Here is a 26,806-nt window from a genome sequence, read left to right as displayed (position 1 = left end):
ACTTTCTGGAACCATGAACTATACTAACACGAATCGTCAGATTTCGAGCAAGATGACGACAAGTGTTTCAGGTGAAGACAACGCACAGCAGCGGCCTCCCCGGGGCTACAGCATTATGAGCATCCAATCTACGGTTTTTTCAATTCATCCCACTAATTTCTGGCATTTGGTCCTGTCTGGATAGTCTTGTATTGACTGCTATTATACAATTTAGAAAGGCGCCTCAGTCTCTGGTCCGATAGTGACAGATCGCAGACACCTGTTCTGTCGACGGTGGTGCTGTGCATCTCGCAGTGGTTGACACTCGCTGGTACGTCAATGCCTGGTTGTACCAGAAGCGATAGGGCAAACTGGCGAAAGGATGAATTAGCTGGGCACAATCATGGCCACTTGGCCTCCATTCAACAACATCTTCTTGATGACCTTGTCGCTGACACCATCGTTGGACTCTTCCACAACATCTTCCAACACCATGTTGACGAAGTCGTCAAAGCCTATCAAGGTGCCGGTGAATTCCTTGTCGTTGGTCAACAACACGCGGATTTTTTTGCCGACGCTTTTGTCGATGACTTCCAACGGCAAGATGGTTTGTGGTTCGCTAGCTTCGGACATTGGAGGGTTCTGTACTTGTAGGTATGGATGGAGAAGAACGAGCATAGAATCACTTTTGGATGGGCAACGGTGCGCGCACGACGCGATATCGATCCATACAGTGATTTCGCAGCTCAGGCTCTGTAGACTTGAGGTGATGAATGCACCCCAAAATGAAGACATGACCTTTCAACCGATTCGTATAATAGAAAATACCACGAATTTCACATCTCTAGAAGAATAATGGAGACCACAAACTGAGCTGCACTAATTTTCTCCTGATTCATGTATTTCCATGACCAGCTTCTTTTTATATATGGAAGTGCTGAAACACCTATGTGGAGTTTGCACAAAGACCGGGTTAATTTTAGCCCTCCTCTGCACATACTATAGACAATTTAGTTGAGGAAATAGTTCTACTTTGTTGGTTGATTGTCACGTTTGTTCTAATAGTCTCATGTATTAGGAGTACAGCGGTCCTGAGGTCTATATATTAGGAATAGGTGCTGAACTGCGGGTGATTCTATTGACTGGTTAAAAGTTTTGAGTTGGATAATAGCACTCCGGGTGATTCCGTCTTAGGGGTAGTGACCACCAGTTTCGCGTCCTTGACCACATTGCACAGCTTGTCTCTCCAGCCTTCAAAATCAATCAATGCTTGCATGCAGCCCCATTCGGTGATTTTGTTTTGGAGCCACACCAAGTTCACGGGCTTGGTCAAGTAGTCGTTGCATCCTGCCATCAATGCGTTCTTCTTATCCACAGAGGAGTTGGAAGAAGCTGTGAGTGCCACAATGATCACTGGCGACCTGAAGATGTTCAAGTCCAATTTCTCTTCCGGCTTGAGGATCGTCTGATTGTGGTAGTGGGAATTTGTGAGCTCATGCTGAGCAAACACACCAATGCGATTCACCTTCTCCAAGTGACGGATCTCTTTGGTTGCTTCGATACCTGACTTGACTGGCAACTGAATATCCATCAACACAAGGTGGAAGCCACCAGTTCTCCACTTGTCGATGGCCTCTTGACCGTTTTTTGCGATTTGGTAATGTATGCGGTGCTTTCTCAAAAACGCCCCCAAAATGGCCTGGTTAATGGCATTATCTTCAACTACCAACACAGAAATGGATGGTAGCACTCGTTCTGTGTTCGTTTTCGCCCCTGAAGATTTGCTGGATTTCTTCTTCAGTATTTCCTTGAACGGCTTAATTTCCTTTTTCTTTTCCGGAGCAACCTCCGGTTTTAACACGTTTTCGAGACTGCTCAAGGGTCCTTCTGTAGTTGGGGAGTCTGCGATTGGAGAAAAGAATTGGTTGTTCATGGAGACTGCATTTCTCGTGTCCGGAGTACTCGATGAATCGCCATCGCTAATCAGCTGTTCGCTCGAGAGCCGCGAAACATCAAGGGCCGGCAAGCTGGGCTTCAACTGGTTGCCCACAGTTAGTGGAAATGGGGTTGGGTGGTTATCAGCCATGCCAATGCTGGTCAAGTTTGTAGACAGGGTAGGGGGCGACTTGAAGTCAGTACGAGGTTTGGAGATAAGGCCCTCGTCGAAAGACAACCTTTTCTTATGAGGATCCTGGATGTTTTTGATTCCAGGTTGATTGCCGGCAGCCAACGAGAAGTTCTTGGGCAACAAGAGCACCACCTGGGAATTGTCTGATCCTGCGGAGCTTGTGGGCTCCGCAGAGGCAGAAGGCGGAGCAAGTTCGGGAGCTGGGGAACTTGAGGTGGTTGCCTGGAGCCCCTTGTGGATATTAGAGGGCGCAGGAGATTGTTTGGCGGTAATTTCGGGGGATATAGAGAGGTCCTTGTTGTTGTTGATGGATGCCTGGAAGCCATATTGGGGCTGGGGCTGGTGGAACTTGGGGCTGGTGTTGAAGGAGATGGACGGTTTGGTGTCCTGGGGCGGCTGCACGGGTCTGGAGGCCAGCTGCACCAGGGGAAACAGCGGAGGCTGGTTGTAGTAGCTGAAGTTCTGGTTGTGCTGGGCCAGTAGGGGGTCGAGCTCGGGAACCTCGATGATAAACGAGTCCTGCATCGTCATTCCCTTGGGGAAGTGGTTGTCCAACACTACCCACACGTTCTGGTCTGGTTCTAGCGTGGTGATGGCATAGGAGGTGGAAGTGGCCAACGGCGAGTTGGGACTGCGAGAAACGTCTGGAAACGAGAACAGCGGGATGTTCTTCTTGTGGGTGTTGGCGCTGGCGGGCCTGGGGTGGATCTTGATGATGAGGTCTGCCGGGTCGTAGGACCTGGCCAACGACGTGGGAAACTTGTTGATGATGGCTAGCTTGAGGTCGTCGACGATGTCTTGCTGGTGCACGGAGATGGTGGTGGGGGTTCCATTGGGCCTTTTGACCCACACACGGCGTGACATGACTGTGATGGAAATGCAGAGATGGATGAGTGGATTGGTGGGTGGTGGATTGTAGCCGCCGCTGTGGTCGTGTCTGCTGAGTGACTAGGACGGAGTGTCTGTGGACGGAGTATCTGTGGACGGAGTGTCTGAGGACCGAATGTCTGTGGTCGGGAGTGTCTGTCTATGGGAAGGCCAGGGCGGATGGAGGCACGTGGAGGCGACTGGTGGTGGTGGAGGGCGCCGTATTGAGATTCGATCTGGAGCCTGCAGAATCGAAACAGCACTGGATGGGATGCCGTGATGGGGGACCTGTTGGTGATAAAGTGTCAGACACAACCACTCGTTGAATTTTATTTCGTGCGATTGCTGCGGTCGATCTGGGGGTCGGAGATGTCGGGGTGCGACAACAGACAGTAGGGATGGCAGGTTTAGTGAGACGAGAGTAGCTAGTAGAACGGGGCTGCTAGGATGTGCTAATGGGCACCCGGCCATGCTGGAAAGAGTAAAAGTGGGGCTACGGCACCCAAGCTTCATTATCTTTCATGGTATGCCTATTACTCCAGATTAGTAGAGTGCTTACATGGCACAGTCGGAGGTATTTTATGACTACTGCTTCGGCTACTTGAACTGGAGTAAATTTCCCTAAAGTTACATACTTGACTTTCTATAGAATTCTGGTACGCTTCTGGTAAAAATAACAATTCTTTGCTCATCAAAGTACTCACATACCAGTGGATGGGCAGATTGGTGATGCTCACGTTCCTTAACGGCTACACATTGAAATCCAGACGTATATTCGTAATCACTACAGCTCCAGGCAGACTACTCCCAGTCATCATCATCATCGTCGTCGTCGTCGTCTTTCTTGGGCTTCACCTCTTTGGCCACATCCACTGCCTCCTCTTGTGTCTCCTCCTCCTCCTCGTCGTCGTCCCAGGTAAACTCCTCGTCGTCGCCGGCACCCGAGGCTGTCTTCTTGTCCAATAACTCCTTCCTCTTGTTTTCCGACTCCTTCAACTTGTCGTCGTGCACAAAGTACCAGTACCAGAACTGGTTGTAGGGGAGCTTCACAGGCACAAGGTCGTTCATCAACTTGGTCAAGGTGTTTGGGTATTTCTGTAGTAACTCGGCGATCTCAGTGGTCTTGGTGTCGGCGTCGAATGCCTTGGCCGCGTCGCTGGCCTCATCCACGTAGTAGCTGGGAGAGGTATGCAATTTGAAGAGCTCGGTGTCGTAACGACTGGTGCCGTAAGAATCGTTCAATGAAAACAACACCTCCTCCTTCTCCTGTTCCTTGGGGGCAACGCTGACAATGCTGGAGAAGAACGACGTGAACAGACTGACATACTGTCCAGCCTGTTTTTCCACCTGTTCGAGGGTGCTGTCCAACGAGTCCAACGCGTGGTTGGCCTGGCTCTTGATGGTCTCAATCAGCTCAGTGTTGATGTTCAGACGCGCATTGCTCAATTGGCTCAACAACTGCTTCTTGTGCTCTTCCAACTTGATCTTTTCTTGCAATCCCGTGGCTTGGGTCGAGGCATTGGTCCATAAGTCCTGGAACTTGTGTTCTACTGCTGAGTACGCCTTGTCGATTTCCGATTCCAATCTTTGCACGGTCTCCTCTGTTTGGTCCTTAGAGGCCTTGTCTGGGACAGCCTCCTTTTCGGGTTCGATTTGGGGGTCAATGAACTCCATGGCTGGCTAGATAACTGCTTGTGGTGGTGGTAGCATCAAATGGATATCCCGTCGGTACGCGCACGCCATCGGTCTTGCGTGTGGGTGCAACTCTTGGCCTGTAGGGAACATCTAAAGTTGGCTTTGTGGAGCGGGCAGTGGCCTACGGTGGCTGAATCGCCTGGAAAAGGTGCAAAATACTACTCTACTTTAGGTTGACTGGAGTGGTTTGTGTGACTTTAGAGAAAATGGGCTCACAACTTGGCGTTGCTGATAATCTCTGGTGTCATAACTTGTCTCAATCGGGAGCTTTTTAGACCGATATAGTAAACCAGAAGCATCCACCAAATGTGTGGTGTCAATTTACATAATTTGAATTCAAAGAGCACTTCGGAGCAGCAATTTTTCCTTGTGAATGATACTTTACTGACTGGCTCTTGAATAACTTCAACACACCAATGGTATGAAGATGAATGCGTTGGAATACATTTCTCTCCCGAACAGAAATCTCCGAAAATCCAGCAAGAGAGGAACGCATCCAGAATTCGATCCTTGCACAAGAGCGTTCGCATCGACATCAATACTGCATCCCATCTTCTATATTGTTAGACAAATAATTGTTGCAGACATCATTTGTATTTTCCATCTAGCACTAACCGGGCTTTTCTTGTCGAGGGCCGTTTCCAGGTGGCCCAGACCAGTGAGCGAGGTCTTTTCAAGTTGTTGGTTGCAATGATATTCCAGCTCTTCCCAAGATAATATCAATATCTATACCGTAACAATGTATGCCAACAATCGCAAGCTCAAGATTCCAATCGACCTTGTAACAGGCCTTCATGTTGCGTTTCTTTAGGCTTAATTCTTACTCACTAGATTCTAGTGGGTGCAAAAAGTAGTTTCATAGCAAGCATAGTAACCTGTCGTAGTGCCCCTGCTATCTGATTGGTAGATTAATTAATGCGGATCTGGTTGTTCTTCAGATCCAATACACTGAAATTATGAGAATAAGCAATGCGCTATTGTATTAGTGATCTGCACTGAAATGAGTTCGCAGTGAGGGACGATCTTCGCCTTTCTGAACGTAAACTGGAAAGATCAGCCGGTATCATACTGGCTGTGTGACGATAAAGTATCATAGTTAGCCATCTTGGCATGTGTCTACCGTATTGTGATTACTATGAATCTTGTGCTAAGCTAGAACTATAATAGATGACTATTTTTTTGGATTGACTCTTTTAACCAAACCAAACAGACATGCCGGACTTCAATTACATATTGTGCTTTGGAAAACTTCTATTGCATGTGAGATTCTCCAACTGCTTATCGTACTGGTCTTAATTGGTGATCTCATACTTAGATTTGCAAATCCGTGATCTGCTCCATCTTGAGATCTGCAGTCGGCGAGCAACGGTGAATTATAAATACTACACGAGGATGCTGCATCCTAACTACCAATTTAGATAAGCTTTATCATGGTGGAGCTTGGAAGAAAGGTTGGTTATCTTGAAAGAATCTCGATCTGCCGTAATGTTGAAAGATTATTCACCAATTTCAACGTATGTGCCAAATACGACAAAACCTTTACAGCTGCTCAATTGAGCAAAGCATTGATGAATGTGATCCATAAGCGTCCAGTCTTGGCTTGCAACTTCTTTAAATTGACAGAAGAGGATAATGCTATAACTGGATATACTGATTGGGAGCTTCAAACTTTGAACAAAATTCGATTCGATGAAGTTGTCACCTTTGAGCATCGTGAAGCATTCGATGGAGAATTCCTTAATGAAATTAATAAAATCATAATCCCAGTCATGGTGCAAAATCCTTTGTGGAGGATAAGAGTTGTTGAGGTTCCAAATGGAGATCAATACGTGTTTATGTACTTCGATCACAGCATCTTCGATGGCTTGTCTGGCAAAAGACTCCACCAAGAAATTTGCCGAGAACTATCCAAGACTGAGGGAGATGAGAAGCAAATTGAATATATCTTTGACAGAGAAAGGGATGCAGTGTTTTTACCAGAACGTCCAGATGCCCCTTGTGAAGATTTTGACTGTTATAGACCAAGAATATGGGACAAACTCGCATTTATTATTCCAATACTTTTCCCTCGTGTCGTTAAAGCCTACGGATATGTGGCATCCTTATTCAATAAATGGGTACCAAATCTTAAGAAAAACCCCAAATTCAACACAAAACAGTTGGTTTACTCCACGGATACAACTTCAGTGATATTCAATATCAAACCGGAACAGCTTCAACAAATCCTTCTGTTCTGCAGGTCAAGAAAACTTACATTGACCCCGTACGTGCAAACAATCGTCATGCAGTGCTTGGAGGAAGTATTTTTTAGCAGGTATGATCCAGAGAAAGTGTTTAGTACTGAATCAGCAATTCCAATTGATGCGAGAAAGAACCTTCCTGCGGAGCCATACCTTCTCGGATGTTTGGCTTCGGTATATTCAGTTCACACTGCTCCCATCATGGGACGCACATTGGAAGCCATGCGAAACACACAGACTCGATTGAACAAGCATCTTGAAAACAATGGGGTGGCATCTCTCCGGGAATTGGGAATGATCAGATATATTGGATATGAGAAGTTCAAAATGTTCATTTCCAAACCAGTAAGATACACCCTACAAGTGTCTAATCTTGGCGTGGTGAAAGAAGAAAAAGAGGATGCCTACAATATCTCCCAGTTGTACTTTGGCCAAAACCTAGGAATGCGCTATTATTGGTCTTGTTGTATCGGAACTACAGCCAAAGGAGGAATGAACGTAGTTTTATCGTATCTCCCTCAATTTAACGATTTATATGATGGGAAGAAACGGGTGATGGACGTTTGTGTGGAACAAATCAAAGAGAAATTGGTTAGTTTTGCAAATAGCGAAATTAGTTAGGGAAAGAGTCAATGTCGGGATTACTGTAGCAAGCGTAAAAGTAGATGCTGCATGTGGCACTAATTTTCGGTTGAATCTGCCTCGTATTTCCTAGACATACCATAACACAAACATAAAGTAGGCCTTTCTCTCAGAATGCTGACTTTGTGCTCCAGTCAACTATTGCATAGAGGCAATTTTGTGTTATTCAAGCCCGGCATTTAGAATGCTACTGGAATGAAATGGGACAAAAGAACACCTCCTATGCAGACAATTATTACAGTGTTGCTGGAGTGTCTGGGAATAGGGGTTGAACTGATTTGAAAAAGTGCCATACTGGCAAGAATCTTACTTGCACAACCGTTGTTGTAAAGTATAGATGACAAATTTCTGCGAGAACCCCCTTTCCTCGGTGGTTTGTTGCCCGACACCGGACTCTATAAATCGATCTGTGGCTTAGATCAAATTTAGGGTTTAGTTCTCAAAATGTGTCAAACCCAGCCTTGGCACAGATCATGATCTACTAGTGGCAGGCTACAAGGGTGGGGTTGTCTTGGAAACCAGATTGTGCCCTGTGCTCTAAATAATGAAGAGGCAGGGGTTATGGTGAGCCCTATGACCGTTTGGCGTTTACTACAGTATACTTATTATCACCATTTCTGCCTATAAACGAAATATTGATAAAATTCATTACAACTATTTCTTATGGTAGAAACAACAAGGAAAATTGGCTACCTCGAACGGGTATTTCTCTGTCGGAATGTGGAATCATTATATCCTAATTTTAATGTCATAGCAAAATTCAATGTAGCATTCAATCCGAGCCAATTGTCGAATGCATTGACCAGAATTTTGAGGCAAAGAATTTGGCTAACTTATAATTTTTACAAATTAAGTGAAGAAGATGATTCGGTAACCGGATATACCGACTGGGAACTTCGGACTGTGCTGAAGATCCGTTTTGATGATGTTGTCAGTTTTGAGCGTGTCGAAGTTTTTAACAAGGAAATATTCAATAGAGTGTCAAGGCTCTATGTCCCGGTAAACGTAGAAAATCTTCCCCTCTGGAGGATTAAAGTGTTTGAGCTACCTACAGGAGAACAATATTTGTGTATCTATTTTGATCACATATTGTATGATGGTCTCTCTGGAGTACAACTCCATAAGGAAATTTGCGAGGAATTATCACAATTGACAGATGAAAAGCAAGTGGAGTATATCTTTGACCTTGAAAGAGATTACGAGTATCTTCCACCTTATCCAGATCCACCTATTGAAAACAATAAGGTGTACAAGCCAGCAGTTACAGAGCTCCTTGTGGCTAAGTTTACTCAGCTATTTCCTCGAGTTACTAAGACATTTGAGTACTTAAGCATGCTTTTATCCGATATGAAACCTAATTGTGCCAAAAACCCCGTATTTAAAACAGGCAAGGCTGTCCCAGTTCCGGATTCAAAATTTGCAATTGCCAACTTGAGTTCAAGCCAACTTGAAAAAGTCCTTCACTATTGCAGGTCGCAGGGACTCACTTTAACTCCATATGTACAAGCAATAGCCATGGAATGCTTGGAAGAAATAGTTTTCCCCCATTATGCCACAGGTCATAAATTCAGTACGGAGACTGCCATAGCCATTGATGTTAGACGGTACTTACCAGCCCAACTGGAATTTAATTTCGGCTGTAATGCAACGGTGCAATACTTTCATCTACCCCCTCTCTCTGGATGCACGCAGAAATTCATGAGGTATGTACAGGCTGCTTTGCATAAGACAATCGAAAAACGTAAGTTGGGTGTAATTCATGCATTGGGCATTATAAGATACCTCTCGTATGAGCAGTTTTATCCTATTGTCAAGAAAGCAGTCAGGCATACATTGTTAATTTCAAACGTTGGCAAGGTTAAGCAACCAGAAAGTACATATCAGATTCAGGACATTTATTTCAGTCAGTGCATTGGTTTGCGGTATTACATGACTGTTTGTATGATAAGTTGCTCCGAAGGAGGGTTGAATGCGGTTGTATCGTATCTTCCTGAATTTGATGACTTATATGATGGTGACAGAAAGACAATGGATATTTTTGTTGAACGTTTCAAGCAGAGATTGATGGGCTATTTGTCCACTCAAAGTGAATAAATTAAGTGCAAGCTTGCCAAATTATCCGGTTCTAGCTTCGACCACTTAATCGATCACATAGTTTATCGATTGATATGTTTGTTCGGTCCACAGAGCTATTCAAACAAGCCTACAAGTAGAGAATTCGTTAATCCAACTGCAAATGTGTCACGGTAGAAGTCTCATCAGCAATATTCTTTAAATCCAAAATGGTTATATAGGAAATCTCCACAAGGCTACCAATTATAAAGCTCGTACGCAATCTGAATCGACTCACTTACAGATTATTACTCTTAACCTGTTCTGTATCTCTCGCTGGCTACTTCCATTCCTAGTTGGGCCAATTCTGCAATGGTATCCAATACCTTGGTGCACTGTTCCCTCACTAATAGATCATTATCGTTATCCTTTGTATAGGTCAAGATGGTGATGACTTTATCCCTATACCTGCTGGGGAAGGGAACAGTATCCGATTCCGAGGTTCCCAAGATTATATCATGGATGAGAACCACAGCCGACCTTCTCATAATGGCACTTTCCTTGTCAGTTTCCAATTCCAATATACCAAATGCACAATCTAAAATATCTTCCAAATATTCCAGCATTCCTAGTGGGTTTGAGGTACAACAAACTCCAAGTAACGACATGCTAGACATTCTCAACCTATTATCTTCTTTTTCTTTGTCATTGGACAATCGAATTGTTGAAAGTGTAGCATCCACTATTAATTTTGCGGTATCCCCAGTAAACATCTGAAAATTCGTTTGGATGTAACCTAAAAATGCCTCTCCGATTTTGAGCCGCTCATCAAGACCCATGTCCTTGTTTTCGTTAACATATGAGGAAACCAAGATTCGAATTGTTTCCTTTGGGTGTAAATCCATCAAACTTCTAAGTCCTTTTATGACATTCAAATAAATATAAGGCTCAGAGTCTTTGAGCTGAACCAAGTGTAATTCAATCACAAAGTCTAAGCTAATTGCCTCACTTCTCAGTTCTACCAACTGTCTTAACAAGTGTAGTCCATGGGCTCTGATGGGCACAAGGGGATCGTTTAAGCTAGTAATAGCTCGTTTGAGTATTTCTCCATCTTTGTCCAATTGGTTTGTAGTGGCTGGCGTACCATTCACCAATGTTTCAATTCTATCATGTAATGCTCGTGAAGAAGTCTGCAAGCTTTTCTGCAAATCTAAAGATGCAATTTTCCCTAAGGACTTTTGTATTTCGATAACCAATTCACGACTTTCCTTGTCAAAAGATGGTGTCTCTGATAAAATAGCTGATAATAACTCTAAGACAACTGGTAGAGTTTGATGGAATATACCGGAATCAAAATCATCTTCATCATCAGAATCGACCTCATCATTACTCTGTTCGACAGTACTAGGTTTTACGAGTTCGGGATTTAAGAAGTCTCTCACTATCCGCAAAATATCTTGAGGTGTTTTTGCTAAGACGTCTTTGAATTTGCTTCCAATACCTTCCAATAATCGCAAATCAATCAACATAAAAAAGTCATTATTGATATCTTGACCAAGCTGTTCCTTAGGAAATAGCCACTTATCAAGCAACTGGAGAAACAATTGTTGAATTAATTCATCGTCTACTTCCGACAAAAAATCTAGAAAATAGCCACTGAAATTGTCCAAGTTTCGTATAAATTGGTTCATCTTAGCAGTACTTGATAATGACTTGGGCTTGGATACTATTTGAACTAGTCCGTTTGAACCAATTTCAAATTGCCAATACTCTCCTCCTTCGGAAAGTAAGTTTTGAACGAGTACTCTCAATCCATATGCATCTTCATTGTCTTTAATTAATGTGAAGTAACTAATTAGAATTCCAGTGATAGCTTCATACAGTTTTTGATGCTGCCTGAGAAACACGAGATAAGACCACAATGCCACCAAAATTCTGTTAAACAACACAGTTGTGATTTCGGGCTCAAGTCCCTTCTTGCTCAAAGAAATCAACACATTAATACTATTGTTCAATTCTGCCTCAGTTACTAGAACTCCGGAACCTGAAGGTGGGTCGAAGATATTCCATACTTTGGAGAAGAAAAAGTCCTTAACAATTCTATCATTTTTGAACCAAAGCTTTTCAATCAAATGTCCAACACAACTCGTAATAGTAGGCTTGTTAATGTTCACTAGAAGATCGTAACATTGTTTGCTTATATTTTCAAAATACTCGACCGTCCCAATATGCTTGGGTTTGCGGAGTACTATATTTGCAACTTGATCTAACTTTTCCAAAGTTACATCATCATTTTTTCTCAAGCCAAGAACGAATTCAATAAGGGTTTCAACGCCGTCATTCTTAGGCGCATCATAGTGCAACGAAGTCAACTTTTCCATGACGAATGCCCTGAAGTATGGAGGGGATCTGGTAGATATTAACAATGTGTAAGTTTGAAACAATTCGTATGTCTCTGGTATAGATATAACAGACTGAAATTCTTCAAGCAATTTTTGTCTATTCACCTGGAATTGAGGGACTGTAATCAATGCGATAGTGATGACGAGAAAATCTGAAAACCCAGTACCCTTGATCATCAATTGTTTCACATCGGACTCTTTGTTCAATAGTATGGAAAACTTCTCATAGATAAGCTCTAGTAAAACTTGATGAGAAAGATACTGGTTGGCACTTTTGGCTGATTCAGGTTTCAACTTTTCAATCTTCAACTTGCTGGTATTGAAGTCCTTTAGTTGACGCTTCTCTATTGGAATTCCGATGCTGAAAGTGCTGAGGACTGGATAAATTCCATGTATCAAAATGCTGATGATAAGTTTGCTGAATGTCTGGATATCATGCAATGAGATCTTGATTAGATTCGGGTCCTTGAGGTCGTTCTCTTCTGAAAATGTTTGCACTTCAATGAGGTCATCTAGCAACGAAGACACCACAAGGTACCTTTTCTGGACTTCATTGCTGAAGTCTGCAACTTTCTCCAATTGTTGGTCTTTCCACTCCTGGCTGGATTGTTCACTGGAGGTTGCAAATATTCTTTCGTACAATAAATCCACGGATGTTTCATCGATCCTACCATCAAGAACCCTTGCCAAATATTGGAACTTGAGATCTACTGGCTTGTTACCCAAGTTTTCAGGTTTATTCAACCCTTTCCGTTGTGGATATACTTCCAGGGCTTCTCGCTTGACAGTAGTCTTTTTGGGCCTTACCTCAAAGGGGTTCTTTCTAGGCTTGACTGGAGACTTTTTGATCGGCTCAGCATCGGGAAGGACTTCAATTTTGGGTGGCATTGGCAAAATGGAGGCTGTTGAAGGGTCTAGAAGTTTCACTCATACATCCTTTAGTCAGGATGATCTGCTTACGTAACTGCTTACCCATCAGTGCCCATCTCCAAAAAAGATTGTAGGCCCCCATCACAACCACTACCAGTACCACCACCCACTATAAACATCCATAATGGTAGAGTTAACACAAGAAGAGATGGACGCCGTCATCTACGATGCCAGGGAAGGAGACTTGGCTACTCTTCGTGAAATTTTCGAAGAAATCGACCCAAAAACATTAATCTCCATTAAGGATGACATCACATTGAGCACACCAATACATGCCGCTGCTGGTAACGGCCACTTGGATACAGTCATCTACTTGTTGTCCATCTTGCCACATGAGGATGCGGTCAAATTGGCCTCCCAAGCCAACGAGACTGGTAACACTCCCCTCCACTGGGCCGCATACAACGGACATTTGAAGATTGTGGAGCATTTGTGTGATCAATATGAAGCAGACCCATTCGTTAAGAACGAAGTGGGCCATGACGCTATTTACGAAGCGGAAAGCAATAACCAAAACGAAGTCGAGACTTGGTTCTTGAACAAATATGCCGTTGAAGACGGTTTTAAGGTGGAGGAAGATGGCGAAAACACCAAGATTACTTACAAGCCTGGTTCTGAGAGTAAGGAAGCCGAGGAGCAAGCCAAGTTGGCTGCTGTTGAGGCCCAGACTAAGAATTTGGAGATCTAAAGTCACTGGCTGGTTGCGCATTCTTAATGTTTTCTGATACTCCACGAGCCTTGAAAACCGTACCCAGAACATTTTTGGGGTCTCCCATCCTTACTACACTGTTCTACCCTCCACAATAGACCGTCTAGACCGGCCTGTGGTGTCCGTCGTGAATCACTGGCCCCTGTATATTACTTAGTCACACGAGTAGTGCGAGCACCATTTTACATAGAGTAAAAAAAATTTTCCACTACCAGATATTTCATCATAGTAGAACACTGAGAACACTTATCAACAATCATGAGTGATTTAGGATTTGACGCCACATTAAAGAAGAAGAAGAAGGTCAAGAAGCCAGAAGAATCGGCTTCTGCTTCCCCTGCCCCAGATGCCAGTACAGACGACATGTTTTCCGGTATGAAGAAGAAGAAGAAGTCCAAGAAGACTGAAGAATCAGAAGACTCGCCAGCCCCAGCCGGTGATGACTTAAGCACAGCATTGGGAGACCTTTCCATCAAAAAGAAGAAGAAAAAGTCCGTCAAAAACCTTGATGCCACCGATTTCGAACAACAGTTGGAAGAAGCGGGCATTGAAGAAACCAATTCCGCCACCCCCACCGAAGAAGAACAACCTGCTTCAATTGAAGGCTTACCATACGAATCATTATTGTCACGTTTTTTCACAATCTTGAAGACCAACAACCCCGAGTTGGCTGGAGACAGATCCGGTCCAAAATTCAGAATTCCCCCACCAGTATGTCAAAGAGAAGGTTCCAAGAAGACTTTGTTCGCCAACGTCCAAGAAATCGCCACCGTATTGCAAAGAAACCCAGAGCATTTGATACAGTTCTTGTTTGCCGAATTGGGTACCTCTGGTTCCATTGATGGTGAGAAGAGATTAGTGTTGAGAGGTAAGTTCCAACCAAAGCAAATGGAGTCCGTGTTGAGAAGATACATCATCGAATACGTTACATGTAAGACATGTAAATCCATGAACACCGAGTTGAAGAGAGAATCCGCCAACAGATTGCATTTCTTGAGCTGTAAAGCTTGTGGTTCCACCAGATCTGTGTCTTCGATCAAGACTGGTTTCCAAGCCCAAATTGGAAGAAGAAAGAAGATGTAGGATTGCATATTCATGTATACTTGTATAGACGAAGTATTTATGTATAATATTGTGGAAACATGTAAGTGAAGGAGTAGTGGAGTTGGTGTTATCTGGCGGAGATGGTTAGAAGCCAGAACTGCAGATTATACTTTTCTGTGAATTTATTGGTATTCCTTTTGTATTGGTACTAATTCTAAATAGATATACATCGTTGTCTCGTAAATGAAGTGGCCTGAACGCACCAGAGATCGCTATTCAAACGACACCCGTCACGATCTTCTTCAAGGGAGAGCACCACAAGCTGACTCCATCGTGGAGGATCATGTAGTCCAACACTTCCTTCTTGATGTCCTCGCGGGACTCTCCCGAGTCTATAACTGCTAGCAATCTGGTTGTGACCGAGTGGATGAAGTCCAAATGCTGCAGGGAGAGCGATTTTATGTGTGCTCCGAGCTTTTGCTCATAATGAGCCAATTCACGTTCTGGAAGCTTGGATGGTTTCTGGAGTACACTGTGAATGAGAGCCGCTACCACTTCTGGAGAGTGGTCCGAACTGAGAGATGTTGGTGTGGCAGGCGATGTAGCTGTCGGGATAGCTGTCGCTATTGTGGGAGTTGGACTGAGTTCTGATGGCAGCAGTCCACTCGAGCTTCGAGAAGAGGCAGCTGCCACTGGATTTGCAGCTCTTCTGCTCTTGCTTTTGAGCACGCTGGACGAGCTGCTGGTCCGAGACATCACCATGGGCGGACAGTCGTTCCATCCCTCGATCTGGTCTCCTCTTTGGTATTTGGTGAGTGTCATGGTGGTTGGTGTTGATTACTGTTTCCACAATGTTGGGCTGCCTGCCCAAATAATAGCGCGACGTGGTCTGAGCTGGGAATAGCGAGGGGTGGGACGAGTTTCTCTACAGCAATAGAACAACTGCACTATCCAGCGCAAATTGCACGATCCAACCACGTATAGGTGATGTACCAATCATGAGCAGTTCTTGTGATTTTCGAGCCGTTTTAGTGCCCTTGGAAGGACTGCCAAGAGGGCTTAATCAGTGGTGATAGTCTCACGTGCGCATTCTCACCTGATCAGCCATCCTGATGGTCTGGTTTGCCATCAGTATCATGTCCTTTGCTAAAGGAGCTCTAAAAGACGAGCAACGCAGGAGGATAGTATGTATTCCGAGGTCCTAGCTCGCAGCATTACTAACCAATAGGAGGCAAATCGAAAAAGAGCCCTCGAAAGAGCCCAGAAGCGAAATGGCGTGGAGCCTCCCAGCACATCTACAGCAAGCTCCACTGGAGCCGAACGCACCCCAGCTCCTTCCAGCACTCCTGTCCCAACCACATCGATGAATCAGATCCGAAATGGATTCCACTTACCGAACGAGGAGCCTAGTCTAAAGCGACCTAGGGTCGAATTAACCCCAGAACAGCGCAAACGAATAGAGGAAAACCGCAAGAAGGCTCTCGAAATCCGCAAGAACTTGGCCCAAAATAATCGTGATGCAACAACAACTGCTCCTAGGCCCATTCCAGTGCCAGAGGGCCTCAAAAAGGCAGTTGAGGCACAGACAAAGAATACACCAGGCTCCAAATATGAGGTGCCCTCCATAAAACGTAAAGACTACATTGAATTCGATTTTTCAACATTGACAGACTCCCGTGGTGGTTTTCTTAATGATGAGACTGAGCCTGAGGTTACTGCTGATAGTCTTAGTTTAGAGCAATGGAAGGAAAAGCAGAAGGAGCAGCTTATCGTTAAAGATTTGGCTCCCCCCATTGACATTGAAAATGCACCCAAATGCTTTGAGTGCGGATCCCTAGAAATTGACCCCAATCTCTTCACCAATTTCTGGCAGGTGAGAGCGTGTCGTAAATGTGTCAAGGAGAAACCAGAAAAGTACTCGTTGTTGACCAAGACAGAGTGCAAGGAAGACTATCTTCTCACTGATCCCGAGCTCAGGGACGTAGCATTGTTACCAAGAATTGAAAAGCCCAATCCACATGGCTACTCGCGAATGCAGCTTTTCTTGAGGTTCCAGGTGGAGCAGTTTGCCTGGAAAAAATGGGGTTCGTCCGAGAAACTCGATGAAGAATGGGAGAGGAGAGAAGCCATGAGAATCAAGAGAAGAGATAAAAAATACAATGACCAGCTTTTGGAGATGAGGAAGAAGACAAGAGCGGAAGAATACACCAGAAAATTGAGAAATGGCCACAGTTTGGGTGACAGACATGTCCATGATTGGTCTGCGCCCTTGAGCATTCCGGGAGAGGAGAATATGGTCAAGAAGAGGTGCATCGACTGCGGGGTCGAGACTGAGGAATTAGTTTTTAATTTCTAGCCGTGGGTAATTTACGGTAAATAATGGGATATGACGCATTTCTAGGACATAGATACGTATACGCAACGAATGGGATATGCTTGTAGTACTAATACAGTCGAGATTCCTAGCAAGCAATAGAACCACACTGGCAATTTATTCGGCAGTAGGGATTTTCTAGAATTGCAGTAGGGAGGGCCCAGTCTATCGGTTTGCCCCTCTTGTTCCCGCAGCTCACGAAGCTATAGCGAGGTGCCGTTCGCGGAGCAAACAACCTAGAATTTTCTATGAACTTACACTGGAAAGTAGTTTTAAAATCCCAGGACAAGTTCAATTGTCATGAATTCAGATCAATTTCGCAGAGCCTCCGGGCCAATCAGTTACTTTGAGACTGGCTAGGTAGCTCATATCAATGAATTTTCATCCCCATTTTCCCTGATCCCAATCCCACCCTCCATCCTCACTCACTCCACATTTCGCACCCGATCAACCTTCTAGAATTTGGCACCCATACAAAGTCGTGCGCTGCCCGCCCCAAATGGAAGCTCATGGAAAATTCGACATTCTCAATCGTCGAGAACAGTTGCAATAAAGTTTCAGTATATAAATCAAAGAACCGCCAATTTTTTGCTTGCGAAATTTCGTTCTTCAACTACACTAAGCAAAGATGTCTGACGCTAAAGCCGAAACCCACGAGTTCACTGCTGAGATCTCTCAGTTGATGTCCTTGATTATCAACACCGTTTACTCCAACAAGGAAATTTTCTTGAGAGAATTGATCTCCAACGCTTCCGATGCTATTGACAAGATCAGATACGAAGCTTTGTCTGACCCATCCAAGTTGGAAACCGAGCCAGAATTGTTCATCAGAATCACCCCAAAGCCTGAAGAAAAGGTTTTGGAAATCAGAGATTCCGGTATTGGTATGACCAAGGCTGACTTGGTCAAGAACTTGGGTACCATTGCCAAGTCTGGTACCAAGAGTTTCATGGAAGCTTTGTCCGCTGGTGCCGATGTCTCCATGATTGGTCAATTCGGTGTCGGTTTCTACTCCTTGTTCTTGGTCGCTGACCACGTTCAAGTCATCTCCAAGCACAACGACGACGAACAATACATCTGGGAATCCAACGCCGGTGGTAAGTTCACTGTTACCTTGGACGAAACCAACGAAAGATTGGGCCGTGGTACCGTCTTGAGATTGTTCTTGAAGGAAGATCAATTGGAATACTTGGAAGAAAAGAGAATCAAGGAAGTCGTCAAGAAGCACTCCGAATTCGTCTCTTACCCAATCCAATTGGTTGTCACCAAGGACGTCGAGAAGGAAGTCCCAGCTGAAGATGAAGAAGAAGAAGCCAAGGAAGGTGACGACAAGAAGGCTAAGTTGGAAGAAGTTGAAGATGAAGATTCCGAAAAGCCAAAGACCAAGAAGATCACTGAAAAGGTCACTGAAAACGAAGAATTGAACAAGACTAAGCCATTGTGGACCAGAAACCCATCTGACGTCACTCAAGAAGAATACAATGCTTTCTACAAGTCTATCTCTAACGACTGGGAAGACCCATTGGCTGTTAAGCACTTCTCTGTTGAAGGTCAATTAGAATTCAGAGCTATCTTGTTCGTTCCAAAGAGAGCTCCATTCGATGCTTTCGAATCTAAGAAGAAGAAGAACAACATCAAGTTGTACGTCCGTCGTGTCTTCATTACTGACGAAGCTGATGAATTGATCCCAGAATGGTTAGGTTTCGTTAAGGGTGTTGTCGACTCTGTTGACTTGCCATTGAACTTGTCCAGAGAAATGTTGCAACAAAACAAGATCTTGAAGGTCATTAAGAAGAACATCGTCAAGAAGTTGATCGAAACCTTCAACGAAATTGCTGAAGACCAAGAACAATTCGAAAAGTTCTACACTGCTTTCTCCAAGAACATCAAGTTGGGTGTTCACGAAGATCAACAAAACAGAAACGCTTTGTCTAAGTTGTTGAGATACTACTCTACCAAGTCTACTGAAGAGTACACTTCTTTGTCTGACTACGTCACCCGTATGCCAGAACACCAAAAGAACATCTACTACATCACTGGTGAATCCATCAAGGCTGTTGAAAAGTCTCCATTCTTGGATGCTTTGAAGGCCAAGAAGTTCGAAGTTTTGTTCTTGGTTGACCCAATTGATGAATACGCCATGACTCAATTGAAGGAATTCGAAGACAAGAAGTTGGTTGACATCACCAAGGACTTCGACTTGGAAGAAACCGAAGAAGAAAAGGCTGAAAGAGAAAAGGAAATCGCCGAATTCGAACCATTGACCAAGGCCTTGAAGGAAGTCTTGGGTGAACAAGTCGAAAAGGTTGTTGTTTCCCACAAGTTGGTTGACGCTCCAGCTGCCATCAGAACTGGTCAATTCGGCTGGTCCGCTAACATGGAAAGAATCATGAAGGCTCAAGCTTTGAGAGACACCACCATGTCCTCCTACATGTCTTCCAAGAAGACCTTCGAAATCTCTCCAAAGAGTCCTATCATCAAGGAATTGAAGAAGAAGGTTGAAGCCGATGGTGCTGAAGACAAGACCGTCAAGGACTTGACCACCTTATTATACGAAACCGCTTTGTTAACTTCTGGTTTCTCCTTGGACGAGCCATCTTCCTTCGCCGGTAGAATCAACAGATTGATCTCCTTGGGTTTGAACATTGACGAAGAAGAAGAAGTTGAAGCTGAAATCGGTACCACCACCTCCTCCACTGAACCAGCTGTTGAATCCGCCATGGAAGAAGTTGATTAAACGAATTTCTTACGTGTTATGTATTTCTTGTACTAAATGGTTTTGGGTTCCTATATATTTAAATAATTAATATCAAGGTTAGAATATGACAGTTGATGTAGTCGCATGTAGATCACAAAAAGTCCGTGTAGACCGAATACGCGAATAGATTCTCAAATTTTTGATAAAATATACAAAAGTCTCTGAAATTCACATTACTGTGTTGCGTTGTGTGTGTGAAGTACCTTGTGCACCTACTGTCTCCGCAATGCTGTCCTCGTCGCTAGACGAGACACGTTGCGTTCAGGATCAGAGCATAGCTTAAATAGTACTTTTTGCGCAGAAACATACTTATGTGTATATTATTGCAAATACGGCTGTATGTGGCTGTTAATTGACTTTTCCAAAAGGCCAGATCAGTCTAGGTACGGACTTGCATTTACTAGTGCCTTCGATATACCATGATCGTGCCGGCCCAGTGGATTTCAATCACATTCTAGCGATCGCGAAAAGTCCACAAAATCAGCTGCACTTCTGGTATCTTGACCCCAACTGAGTAGTAGCAATGATGCTGGAACGCTAGTACCACCGACAACAGTGACGATGTTCGTGTGGGTTACTGCCTCACATATATACGAAATTTGAAAAATCCCCGTAGCTTCGCTCAATTTCAAATCATACATGGCCATGTGGCCTGGTAATTCTTATCATTGCTGAGCTTTTCACAGCCAACTATGCTAAGCCTAGAACTAAACACCACGCCGAAAGCCGTGTCCCGCCATTCGGCAGAGCAGGACGGCTGGACCCAGCCTCTTTCCCACTGCCTTCCTACTGTAGCCTGCCCCGTCGTCACCCTCATCTCGGTCTAGCCTCATCTTCGGTCCAGTATGTGCCCCACCCAACCTTGCTCGCTCTCTCGCACATGAAACATTTAAGAAGCCCAACACCTCCAGGACTCGTTGATCGACATCTCCCAGCATGGGTCTCTTCATTCCTCCAAACAAGTTGGAAAACTTGCGTTTGTACAAGTACTCGTCCGAGGACCACTCCATCATCTCTAAATATATCCTCAAAGCATGGTGGAACTCGTTTGTCAAGATCTTTCCATTGTCCATGGCACCCAACGTGATTACCCTCCTCGGCTTGGTGTGGGTGTTGGTCAATTTGGCATGCGTGTTCTACTACGACCCCTACTTGAATAGTGGTGAGACTCCCAGATGGTGCTACTTCTTCTATGCGTTTGGCTTGTTCATGTACCAGACGTTTGATGGGTGTGACGGGTGCCACGCCAGAAGAACCGGCCAGTCAGGTCCCTTGGGCGAGTTGTTTGACCACTCCATCGACGCTATCAATACCAGCTTGGGTGCCTTGGTCTTTGCGTCTGTGCTCAGAATGGGCTTTGGCGGTTTGCTCATGTTGTCCCAGTTTGCAACGGTGTGCAACTTCTACGTGTCCACCTGGGAAGAGTACCACACCCACACCTTGTACTTGTCCCAGTTCAGTGGTCCAGTTGAAGGTGTGTTGATGATCTGCTGCCTCTACATCATCACCGGGATTTTGGGGCCTGATATCTGGAACATCAAGTTGATGGACTTGGACTTGTCGTCCCTTGGCTTCCAAGGACTGTACCAGATCTCGACCTCCGCGTTCTACGTGGTCGCTGGCTTAGGCTCGTTGTACTTCAACATCATCTCCGCCATGAAGAACGTCACCAAGTACTACGAAAAGCAATCCAAGACCCTGGCCAAGTCCAAGGTCGACGACGCATACTTGGGGTTGCTTCCATTCTTCTCGTACTACGGTGTGGTCATTTTATTTGTGTGGTTCTATCCCGAAGTCACCTCCAACCACGGATTTGCTTTGGTTTTGTCCATCTGCTTTACGGTTGCATTCAGTGTCGGCAGAATCATCTTGGCTCACTTGACCCTCCAGTCGTTCCCCATGATCCAGGTTCCTATGATCACCCCCGTGTTGCAGCTTTTCATCTCCAAGGTGTTGATCAGTCTCTACGGATACGACAGAGACTTGGTGTTGCACTCTGTCAGTTGGTTGGGGCTTGGAATCACCTTAGGTATCCACAGTGTGTTCGTGGTGGAGATCATCACCGAAATCACCACCTATTTGGACATCTATGCCTTGTCAATCAAGCACAAGAGAGCGTAGGCGTGGTACCGAGGCAATGCCTCACTCTAATACTACAGAGTGGGGTGGATCTACTGTGGGTCAGCTTTCTTCCAGCAGACTATTTATTGATTCCATCAGGAAGTATAGATACATAAAGAGATCATTATAGATTCGAGCCTTGTAGAATGTCATCCGCCGACTCGCATCAGGTATGTACAAGATAACTCATTAAGCAGATGGCTTCTTTTCGGCTTCGGCACCGGCAGCCAACACATCTTGGGCACCTGGCTGTAAGGAGAGTTGGTTTTCCATTTCTTGCAATTGGGTTTCAGCCAAGATAGCCAAGGATAATGGGACACCTAACAACAAGGCCGAGGAGGTCAAGGCCCACAATAAGGTACCGCTCTTGTTCAATCCACAGTTGACGTAGGACTTCACGGATTCCGAGAAAGAGGAGATCTTCACTCTTTGTTCTGGTGCAATTATGTCCTTCAAGGCCACGATTCTGTCGTAGATGGTTTCGTTTTCGTAGTCAAAGTCATCTTCCACGTCGCTGTCGCTCTCGGATTCGCTGTCGCTGTAGGATTCGGTTTTTGGCACGGTGGTGGCTTCAGGCTGGCTGAAGGCAGCGTTGGATTCGTCGTCGATTTGCGTTAACTTGACCATTTTGTAGTAGTTAAAGAGAGAGGTTGCTGGGAATTTTTCAATAAAATTTTTTTGGCGGTCGCACGTTATGGTGATAATGTTAGTGTAGCTGCGAATGGGTGGCCAGGGTGAATTGGGGCCAGTCTGTGGCGGTGTGTTACAATGGCCAAACCTGCTCTGATCATGGCTACCAAGGCCAGAATGGTATTTCTGGTGCTTTTATCCTAATCATGTTGTTTTGAAGGCTTTGCTGGAGCTTACGGTGCCATAGATCGCTTGAAAAGTTGGTGAAGCCATTCGAGTATCGAAAGAACCACCATGATCGAAGTCACTGTTGGCATCATTGAGTGTAGCTTATTTATTCTTGCGACTGCAGCTTATATGTCAGTAGTAATGTGCTAGGATGACCAACTATAGGTCGTTTCTTATCTTGCTTGGGCTCGTACAGTGTTTCCTCTTGATGAGCATTCCGTACCATTTATTAGATATCCCGACAATAACAGCAGTACATGTGGTATTACCTAGAGTAATCAACTCAATTACGGAATCTCTAGAAGAATATGGTATAATATTTTTGAGAGACGAACCAGTTCCACTATTAGCCGTGACTGCGCTTGGGTCTACAACCATGTTGATAAGAAGCAGTGTCCATAGAACACCGATCCGAAGAGCCACAGCAACCTTATGTATTATACTTTGAACTTGGCTACACAGAACAAGGCGAACGCAAAACTAATGATATCTACAGAATACTGACTAGTGAACTGCATATTCGCTGAACATTTACCGGCAAGTGATGGCTCCACGGAATTTCAAACACCAGACCATACGAAACCCAATCCATAAGTTCATGTCTACCAGTATACATCCTCCTCCTCCCCCAAGCTCAACAAAGGAATATCTTCGTCTTTGTTGACTTGATAACCAATCCATTCCATCTCTTTCTGGTAATTTCGAACGTTGTAGAATTGTAATAAGGCCCTGAAGGATATTTCTTGGTCGTAGGAGTTATTGAAGTCACTTTCAAGATCTTTGCCACTTAGCCAATTATCTTTTAGTGTTAACGGCGTTTTTAAGTAAATTTGGGAGATCAAGTCCATATTAACGGACTTCCACTTTCTTCCTTGGTAGGGAACTAGCTTCTTCAAAATCCTGAGAATAGGGAGAGTGACGAATTCATTCTCATAGTTCAAAACTATCATCTTATATAATTCTGATGGTTTCAACTCATTTAAAGTGAAAATCCTCTGGGTTATATTTGGTATCAAGATTTTGTTTGTGATGTTTAATACGTTACTTAAAATGAAGCAGAAGTTTTCGTTGTACTCCTTGATGTATGTGTTGCTAATGCCATCATCATCCATGATTTTAGGGAGATGCAGTATAATATTCTTGTTGACGAGTTTGTACTTGAAGTCTGAGGGAAAACGATTCAAACAATTATTGAAGAATTCAAATTTAGGTAATGCAATTTTGGGATTCATAATTTTGTTTTGGTTGATCAAAACTTCATATTCAGTGATCTCGTCATCTTTATCTGTACTTTGAAGATTGGAGTTATTGAAGCTTCTGCTTAGATAGTCGAGTGAAAGAGTAAAAAACTGTTGATCGAATAGTAATGAAGTAAGATAATAAAATTTGATAACGTGGTTGATTTTGAACCATTTGAGGAGTAGAAAAATAATTCCAGTTGATGCCTTTGCTGTTATCTCCTTCACATTTATCACCTCAAGCTGCAGCATCAAGACAAACTCAATCTTTGATTTTGTTTCTGGATCGAAATTTGCGGAAGCATTTTTGTTTAGGTATGAAGTTTCAGGGTTAAGCTCCCATTCAGGGAAGTTCAAGTTGTAGTCAAGTTTATTAGATTTGATTGTTTCTAGCAAAACTTGAATGAATGTGTTGAACCTTATGAAATTTTTCTTGTAGAACAACTCTATCCTGTTGATTGTACGTAGTATTTTTAATTCATCCTTGCTAGTTTCAGTTTTAGTGGAACTGCTTTTTGTATCAAAATCAGGAGATTGGTTGTATTCACTCTTATACCCTCGCTCTTGTGTCATAAACAATTCTCTCTCTTCCCATAATCTCTTTTTAGAGTAGCTTTCATACACAGAATCCTTCAAGATGCGATCAGCCTCCTTAATGGCCAAAGGTACATTTGTATCCAGACCCTGGAGGTCTCCCTCTGTATTTGGGTAAATGAAAGGCATTGCTTGATTTACTTGATAGGATCTCCGGATTTTTTCACCCCCTGACATATAGTCAGATGCAATTAAAGTAGGAGAAGGTATTGGAGTAGCAATGTGAACAGTTTGAGCCGGCAATTGACTGAGAACTGTATGCGACTTGTAAGTTCTAGGACTTTCAATCAAATTCGATAGCGAATTAGAATAATAATTCAACGCCATATATTCCTTATACTTTCTTTCAATTGAATCCGAGTAATTGTGTTGCACTTGGTCCGTCACGGGTGTGCTTTGTGGGCTTTTATCATTATCATCGTAGTCCACACCTGAAGTTGATGACTTGTAAGAGCTTTCGTTGAGTTCGTTCATCAGGTTGAGTTCATTCGAAGGATTGGAGTCAATCCCCTCTTCATCCAAAGTTCTTTTGAAGTCATCAAAGTTGAAAGATTGCAAAGTTGGATTATCGAACAATGGATACTTATCCAATATATCTTCCTTGAATGCGAAGTAATCTAGAGGGGAACAAGTTAGCTTCTTTGTTGCCGAATCCCCACTATTTTTGTTTTTGATGTCATACTTTTGGATCAAATATTCATCACACAGCTTGACATGATTTGAGTCTCCCATTTCAAGCAATATCAATTTCCAGATCGTCATAATTAAGTACCTGGCTCTTAAAGAATTATTGGGGTTCCATTTCCAGTGCTCCAAAAACTGTAACAAGGACGAAAGTAGGTCAGTTTTCTCAAGGTGTAATTGGAAGTCTGCTTTTGCGTCGTCATCAATTTCAAGTGCCACGTTGATCATGAAGTACAAGAGAGTTAATACCTTGAAGTAAGTAGATTCTGATGTATGCCCGAGTTCAAGTTTGGAAGATGTTTCGTTTGAGGTAATGGACTCAATGAATACTTGAAGCAATGAGATCAATGGGCGGTATGCATATTTCGAGATGAGATCGGTGTTATTTCCGATAATTGATCTGAGTTGGTCCGAACGATGGAATGCTTGGGCGTAGGAGCCAAATGAGTAGTAAATCAACAGGTCCAAGGCGGCAGCAAGCTGGCCATTAGCTGCTGCGATAGAGCCAGACTCGATTGTGGACAAAGCCTCACCAATGTCAGTTCCGTCGGCATAAGAGGTCCTCAAGTTGGCAATGGATAGCACTTTCAAGTCATTGTAGGTGAACCACTCGCTCAATTCCTGGTCTAGCGCCTCGTGGTCCCTGTAGGTGTAGTCCAAATGGGACTTGTTGATCAAGAACTGGTAGTTGATGGAGCCGTTGCCTCCAGCAGGGTCATGGGCAGGCCTGTTAACGCCGTCCTTGCCTGTTCTTCTGGACTCGTGGGCCTGGTTGGACTTGATCTGCTCTGCTCTGGCATTCAACTTGTTCTGGAACGTCTCGTCAAGCGATGTGCTGTGGAGCTGGTGCTGGGTGGACGCGTCCGGATGATCGATGATCTGATCCTCCAACTTATCGATCAGAATGTGTTCATCTTGCATGGTGGTGGAAGGCCATAGATGGTTGTTGTGGGCGGACTTCACTGTCAGGTCTGACAGCGCCTGGTGTGGTAAGGTGGGCAGGAAGGCACTGGCCCGTGTGCAGGACGGTTGCAGATGGGTGCGGACTTGGAGGTGGCTTTAGGATTGTCAGTTGAAAAGGGTGTCTGTCTAGATTGTGGTTCTGCCAAGCAACTGATGGGAAGAGCTTTGGGTGGCAGCCCAACGAATCTGGTCAGCCTTCGTCCCAACTAAGTTTCAAGTCGTACAACTTTCTGATTGGGCTGAATTTCCAGTTCAAGACTTAATACGTTGCCGTGAAAGGTGTAGTGGGGAAGCAAAGAAAAAATTGCTATTAGGGACATTTCAAGGCATATTCCACGAGAAGGGGATCCGTGTGTCTGCCTCAGTGGGCAAGGGCTGGGTGGGCCAGCCGCACCTGCTAGGCCGGAGATCACTAACGGGACATGTCACGTGCAACCACCAATGAAGAAATTGATCTGGACTGGCTAATTGTAATCACCCGGCTTAATTTATACCCACCTGTGCCGATCACCGTCACCTGTGCCACCA

The 26,806-nt window shown here is 44.2% G+C and overlaps 14 protein-coding genes across 14 annotated transcripts; 7 read left to right on the top strand and 7 right to left on the bottom strand.

Annotated features, from left to right (window-relative positions):
- Window positions 1–366: 366 nt before the first annotated feature.
- CANTADRAFT_56684 (RNA-binding protein) lies at window positions 367–657 on the bottom strand (the record flags this gene model as incomplete). The annotated part of the gene is made up of 1 exon (XM_020210613.1): window positions 367–657. One exon carries the CDS (start codon window positions 655–657, stop codon window positions 367–369), a length of 291 nt encoding a protein of 96 aa, XP_020062282.1.
- Window positions 658–1,216: 559 nt separating this feature from the next.
- Window positions 1,217–2,965, bottom strand: SSK1 (mitogen-activated protein kinase kinase kinase; the record flags this gene model as incomplete). Its single annotated transcript, XM_020208206.1, has 2 exons — window positions 1,217–1,825; window positions 2,030–2,965. Coding segments are annotated over 2 exons (1,545 nt in total), but the record flags the coding sequence as incomplete, so codon positions are not given.
- An 810-nt stretch (window positions 2,966–3,775) lies between these two features.
- DOS2 (Dos2p) lies at window positions 3,776–4,648 on the bottom strand (the record flags this gene model as incomplete). The annotated part of the gene is made up of 1 exon (XM_020211275.1): window positions 3,776–4,648. The coding sequence occupies one exon, from the start codon at window positions 4,646–4,648 to the stop codon at window positions 3,776–3,778; it is 873 nt and encodes a 290-aa protein (XP_020062280.1).
- A 1,004-nt stretch (window positions 4,649–5,652) lies between these two features.
- Window positions 5,653–7,872, top strand: CANTADRAFT_329180 (uncharacterized protein). Its single transcript, XM_020208486.1, has one exon. The coding sequence runs from the start codon at window positions 6,100–6,102 to the stop codon at window positions 7,528–7,530; it is 1,431 nt and encodes a 476-aa protein (XP_020062279.1). The 5' UTR covers window positions 5,653–6,099; the 3' UTR covers window positions 7,531–7,872.
- A 372-nt stretch (window positions 7,873–8,244) lies between these two features.
- Window positions 8,245–9,627, top strand: CANTADRAFT_28131 (uncharacterized protein; the record flags this gene model as incomplete). Its single annotated transcript, XM_020208231.1, has 1 exon — window positions 8,245–9,627. A coding segment is annotated over one exon (1,383 nt), but the record flags the coding sequence as incomplete, so codon positions are not given.
- A 290-nt stretch (window positions 9,628–9,917) lies between these two features.
- CANTADRAFT_8303 (uncharacterized protein) lies at window positions 9,918–12,893 on the bottom strand (the record flags this gene model as incomplete). The annotated part of the gene is made up of 1 exon (XM_020211274.1): window positions 9,918–12,893. One exon carries the CDS (start codon window positions 12,891–12,893, stop codon window positions 9,918–9,920), a length of 2,976 nt encoding a protein of 991 aa, XP_020062277.1.
- A 166-nt stretch (window positions 12,894–13,059) lies between these two features.
- On the top strand, window positions 13,060–13,623 carry CANTADRAFT_57059 (uncharacterized protein; the record flags this gene model as incomplete). The annotated part of the gene is made up of 1 exon (XM_020210656.1): window positions 13,060–13,623. One exon carries the CDS (start codon window positions 13,060–13,062, stop codon window positions 13,621–13,623), a length of 564 nt encoding a protein of 187 aa, XP_020062276.1.
- Window positions 13,624–13,899: 276 nt separating this feature from the next.
- SUI3 (translation initiation factor eIF2 subunit beta) lies at window positions 13,900–14,727 on the top strand (the record flags this gene model as incomplete). The annotated part of the gene is made up of 1 exon (XM_020210619.1): window positions 13,900–14,727. A coding segment is annotated over one exon (828 nt), but the record flags the coding sequence as incomplete, so codon positions are not given.
- A 75-nt stretch (window positions 14,728–14,802) lies between these two features.
- On the bottom strand, window positions 14,803–15,722 carry CANTADRAFT_27505 (uncharacterized protein). Its single transcript, XM_020208127.1, has one exon. It carries the CDS (start codon window positions 15,508–15,510, stop codon window positions 14,965–14,967), a length of 546 nt encoding a protein of 181 aa, XP_020062274.1. The 5' UTR covers window positions 15,511–15,722; the 3' UTR covers window positions 14,803–14,964.
- A 102-nt stretch (window positions 15,723–15,824) lies between these two features.
- RAD14 (Rad14p) lies at window positions 15,825–17,044 on the top strand (the record flags this gene model as incomplete). Its single annotated transcript, XM_020207027.1, has 2 exons — window positions 15,825–15,872; window positions 15,917–17,044. The coding sequence occupies 2 exons, from the start codon at window positions 15,825–15,827 to the stop codon at window positions 17,042–17,044; spliced, it is 1,176 nt and encodes a 391-aa protein (XP_020062273.1).
- Window positions 17,045–17,690: 646 nt separating this feature from the next.
- Window positions 17,691–19,799, top strand: HSP90 (Hsp90 family chaperone; the record flags this gene model as incomplete). Its single annotated transcript, XM_020207026.1, has 1 exon — window positions 17,691–19,799. One exon carries the CDS (start codon window positions 17,691–17,693, stop codon window positions 19,797–19,799), a length of 2,109 nt encoding a protein of 702 aa, XP_020062272.1.
- A 957-nt stretch (window positions 19,800–20,756) lies between these two features.
- On the top strand, window positions 20,757–21,941 carry CANTADRAFT_56703 (bifunctional diacylglycerol cholinephosphotransferase/ethanolaminephosphotransferase; the record flags this gene model as incomplete). Its single annotated transcript, XM_020210616.1, has 1 exon — window positions 20,757–21,941. One exon carries the CDS (start codon window positions 20,757–20,759, stop codon window positions 21,939–21,941), a length of 1,185 nt encoding a protein of 394 aa, XP_020062271.1.
- Window positions 21,942–22,035: 94 nt separating this feature from the next.
- TOM22 (Tom22p) lies at window positions 22,036–22,759 on the bottom strand. Its single transcript, XM_020208473.1, has one exon. The coding sequence runs from the start codon at window positions 22,566–22,568 to the stop codon at window positions 22,131–22,133; it is 438 nt and encodes a 145-aa protein (XP_020062270.1). The 5' UTR covers window positions 22,569–22,759; the 3' UTR covers window positions 22,036–22,130.
- Window positions 22,760–23,401: 642 nt separating this feature from the next.
- CANTADRAFT_57124 (uncharacterized protein) lies at window positions 23,402–26,236 on the bottom strand (the record flags this gene model as incomplete). Its single annotated transcript, XM_020210663.1, has 2 exons — window positions 23,402–24,974; window positions 25,077–26,236. 2 exons carry the CDS (start codon window positions 26,234–26,236, stop codon window positions 23,402–23,404), a joined length of 2,733 nt encoding a protein of 910 aa, XP_020062269.1.
- Between the last annotated feature and the right edge of the window lie 570 nt (window positions 26,237–26,806).

Source organism: Suhomyces tanzawaensis (genome assembly GCF_001661415.1).
Source record: "Suhomyces tanzawaensis NRRL Y-17324 unplaced genomic scaffold CANTAscaffold_8, whole genome shotgun sequence".
In the NCBI taxonomy this organism is placed as follows: domain Eukaryota; kingdom Fungi; phylum Ascomycota; class Pichiomycetes; order Serinales; family Debaryomycetaceae; genus Suhomyces; species Suhomyces tanzawaensis.
This window is presented reverse-complemented; position numbering and strand designations above follow the sequence as displayed.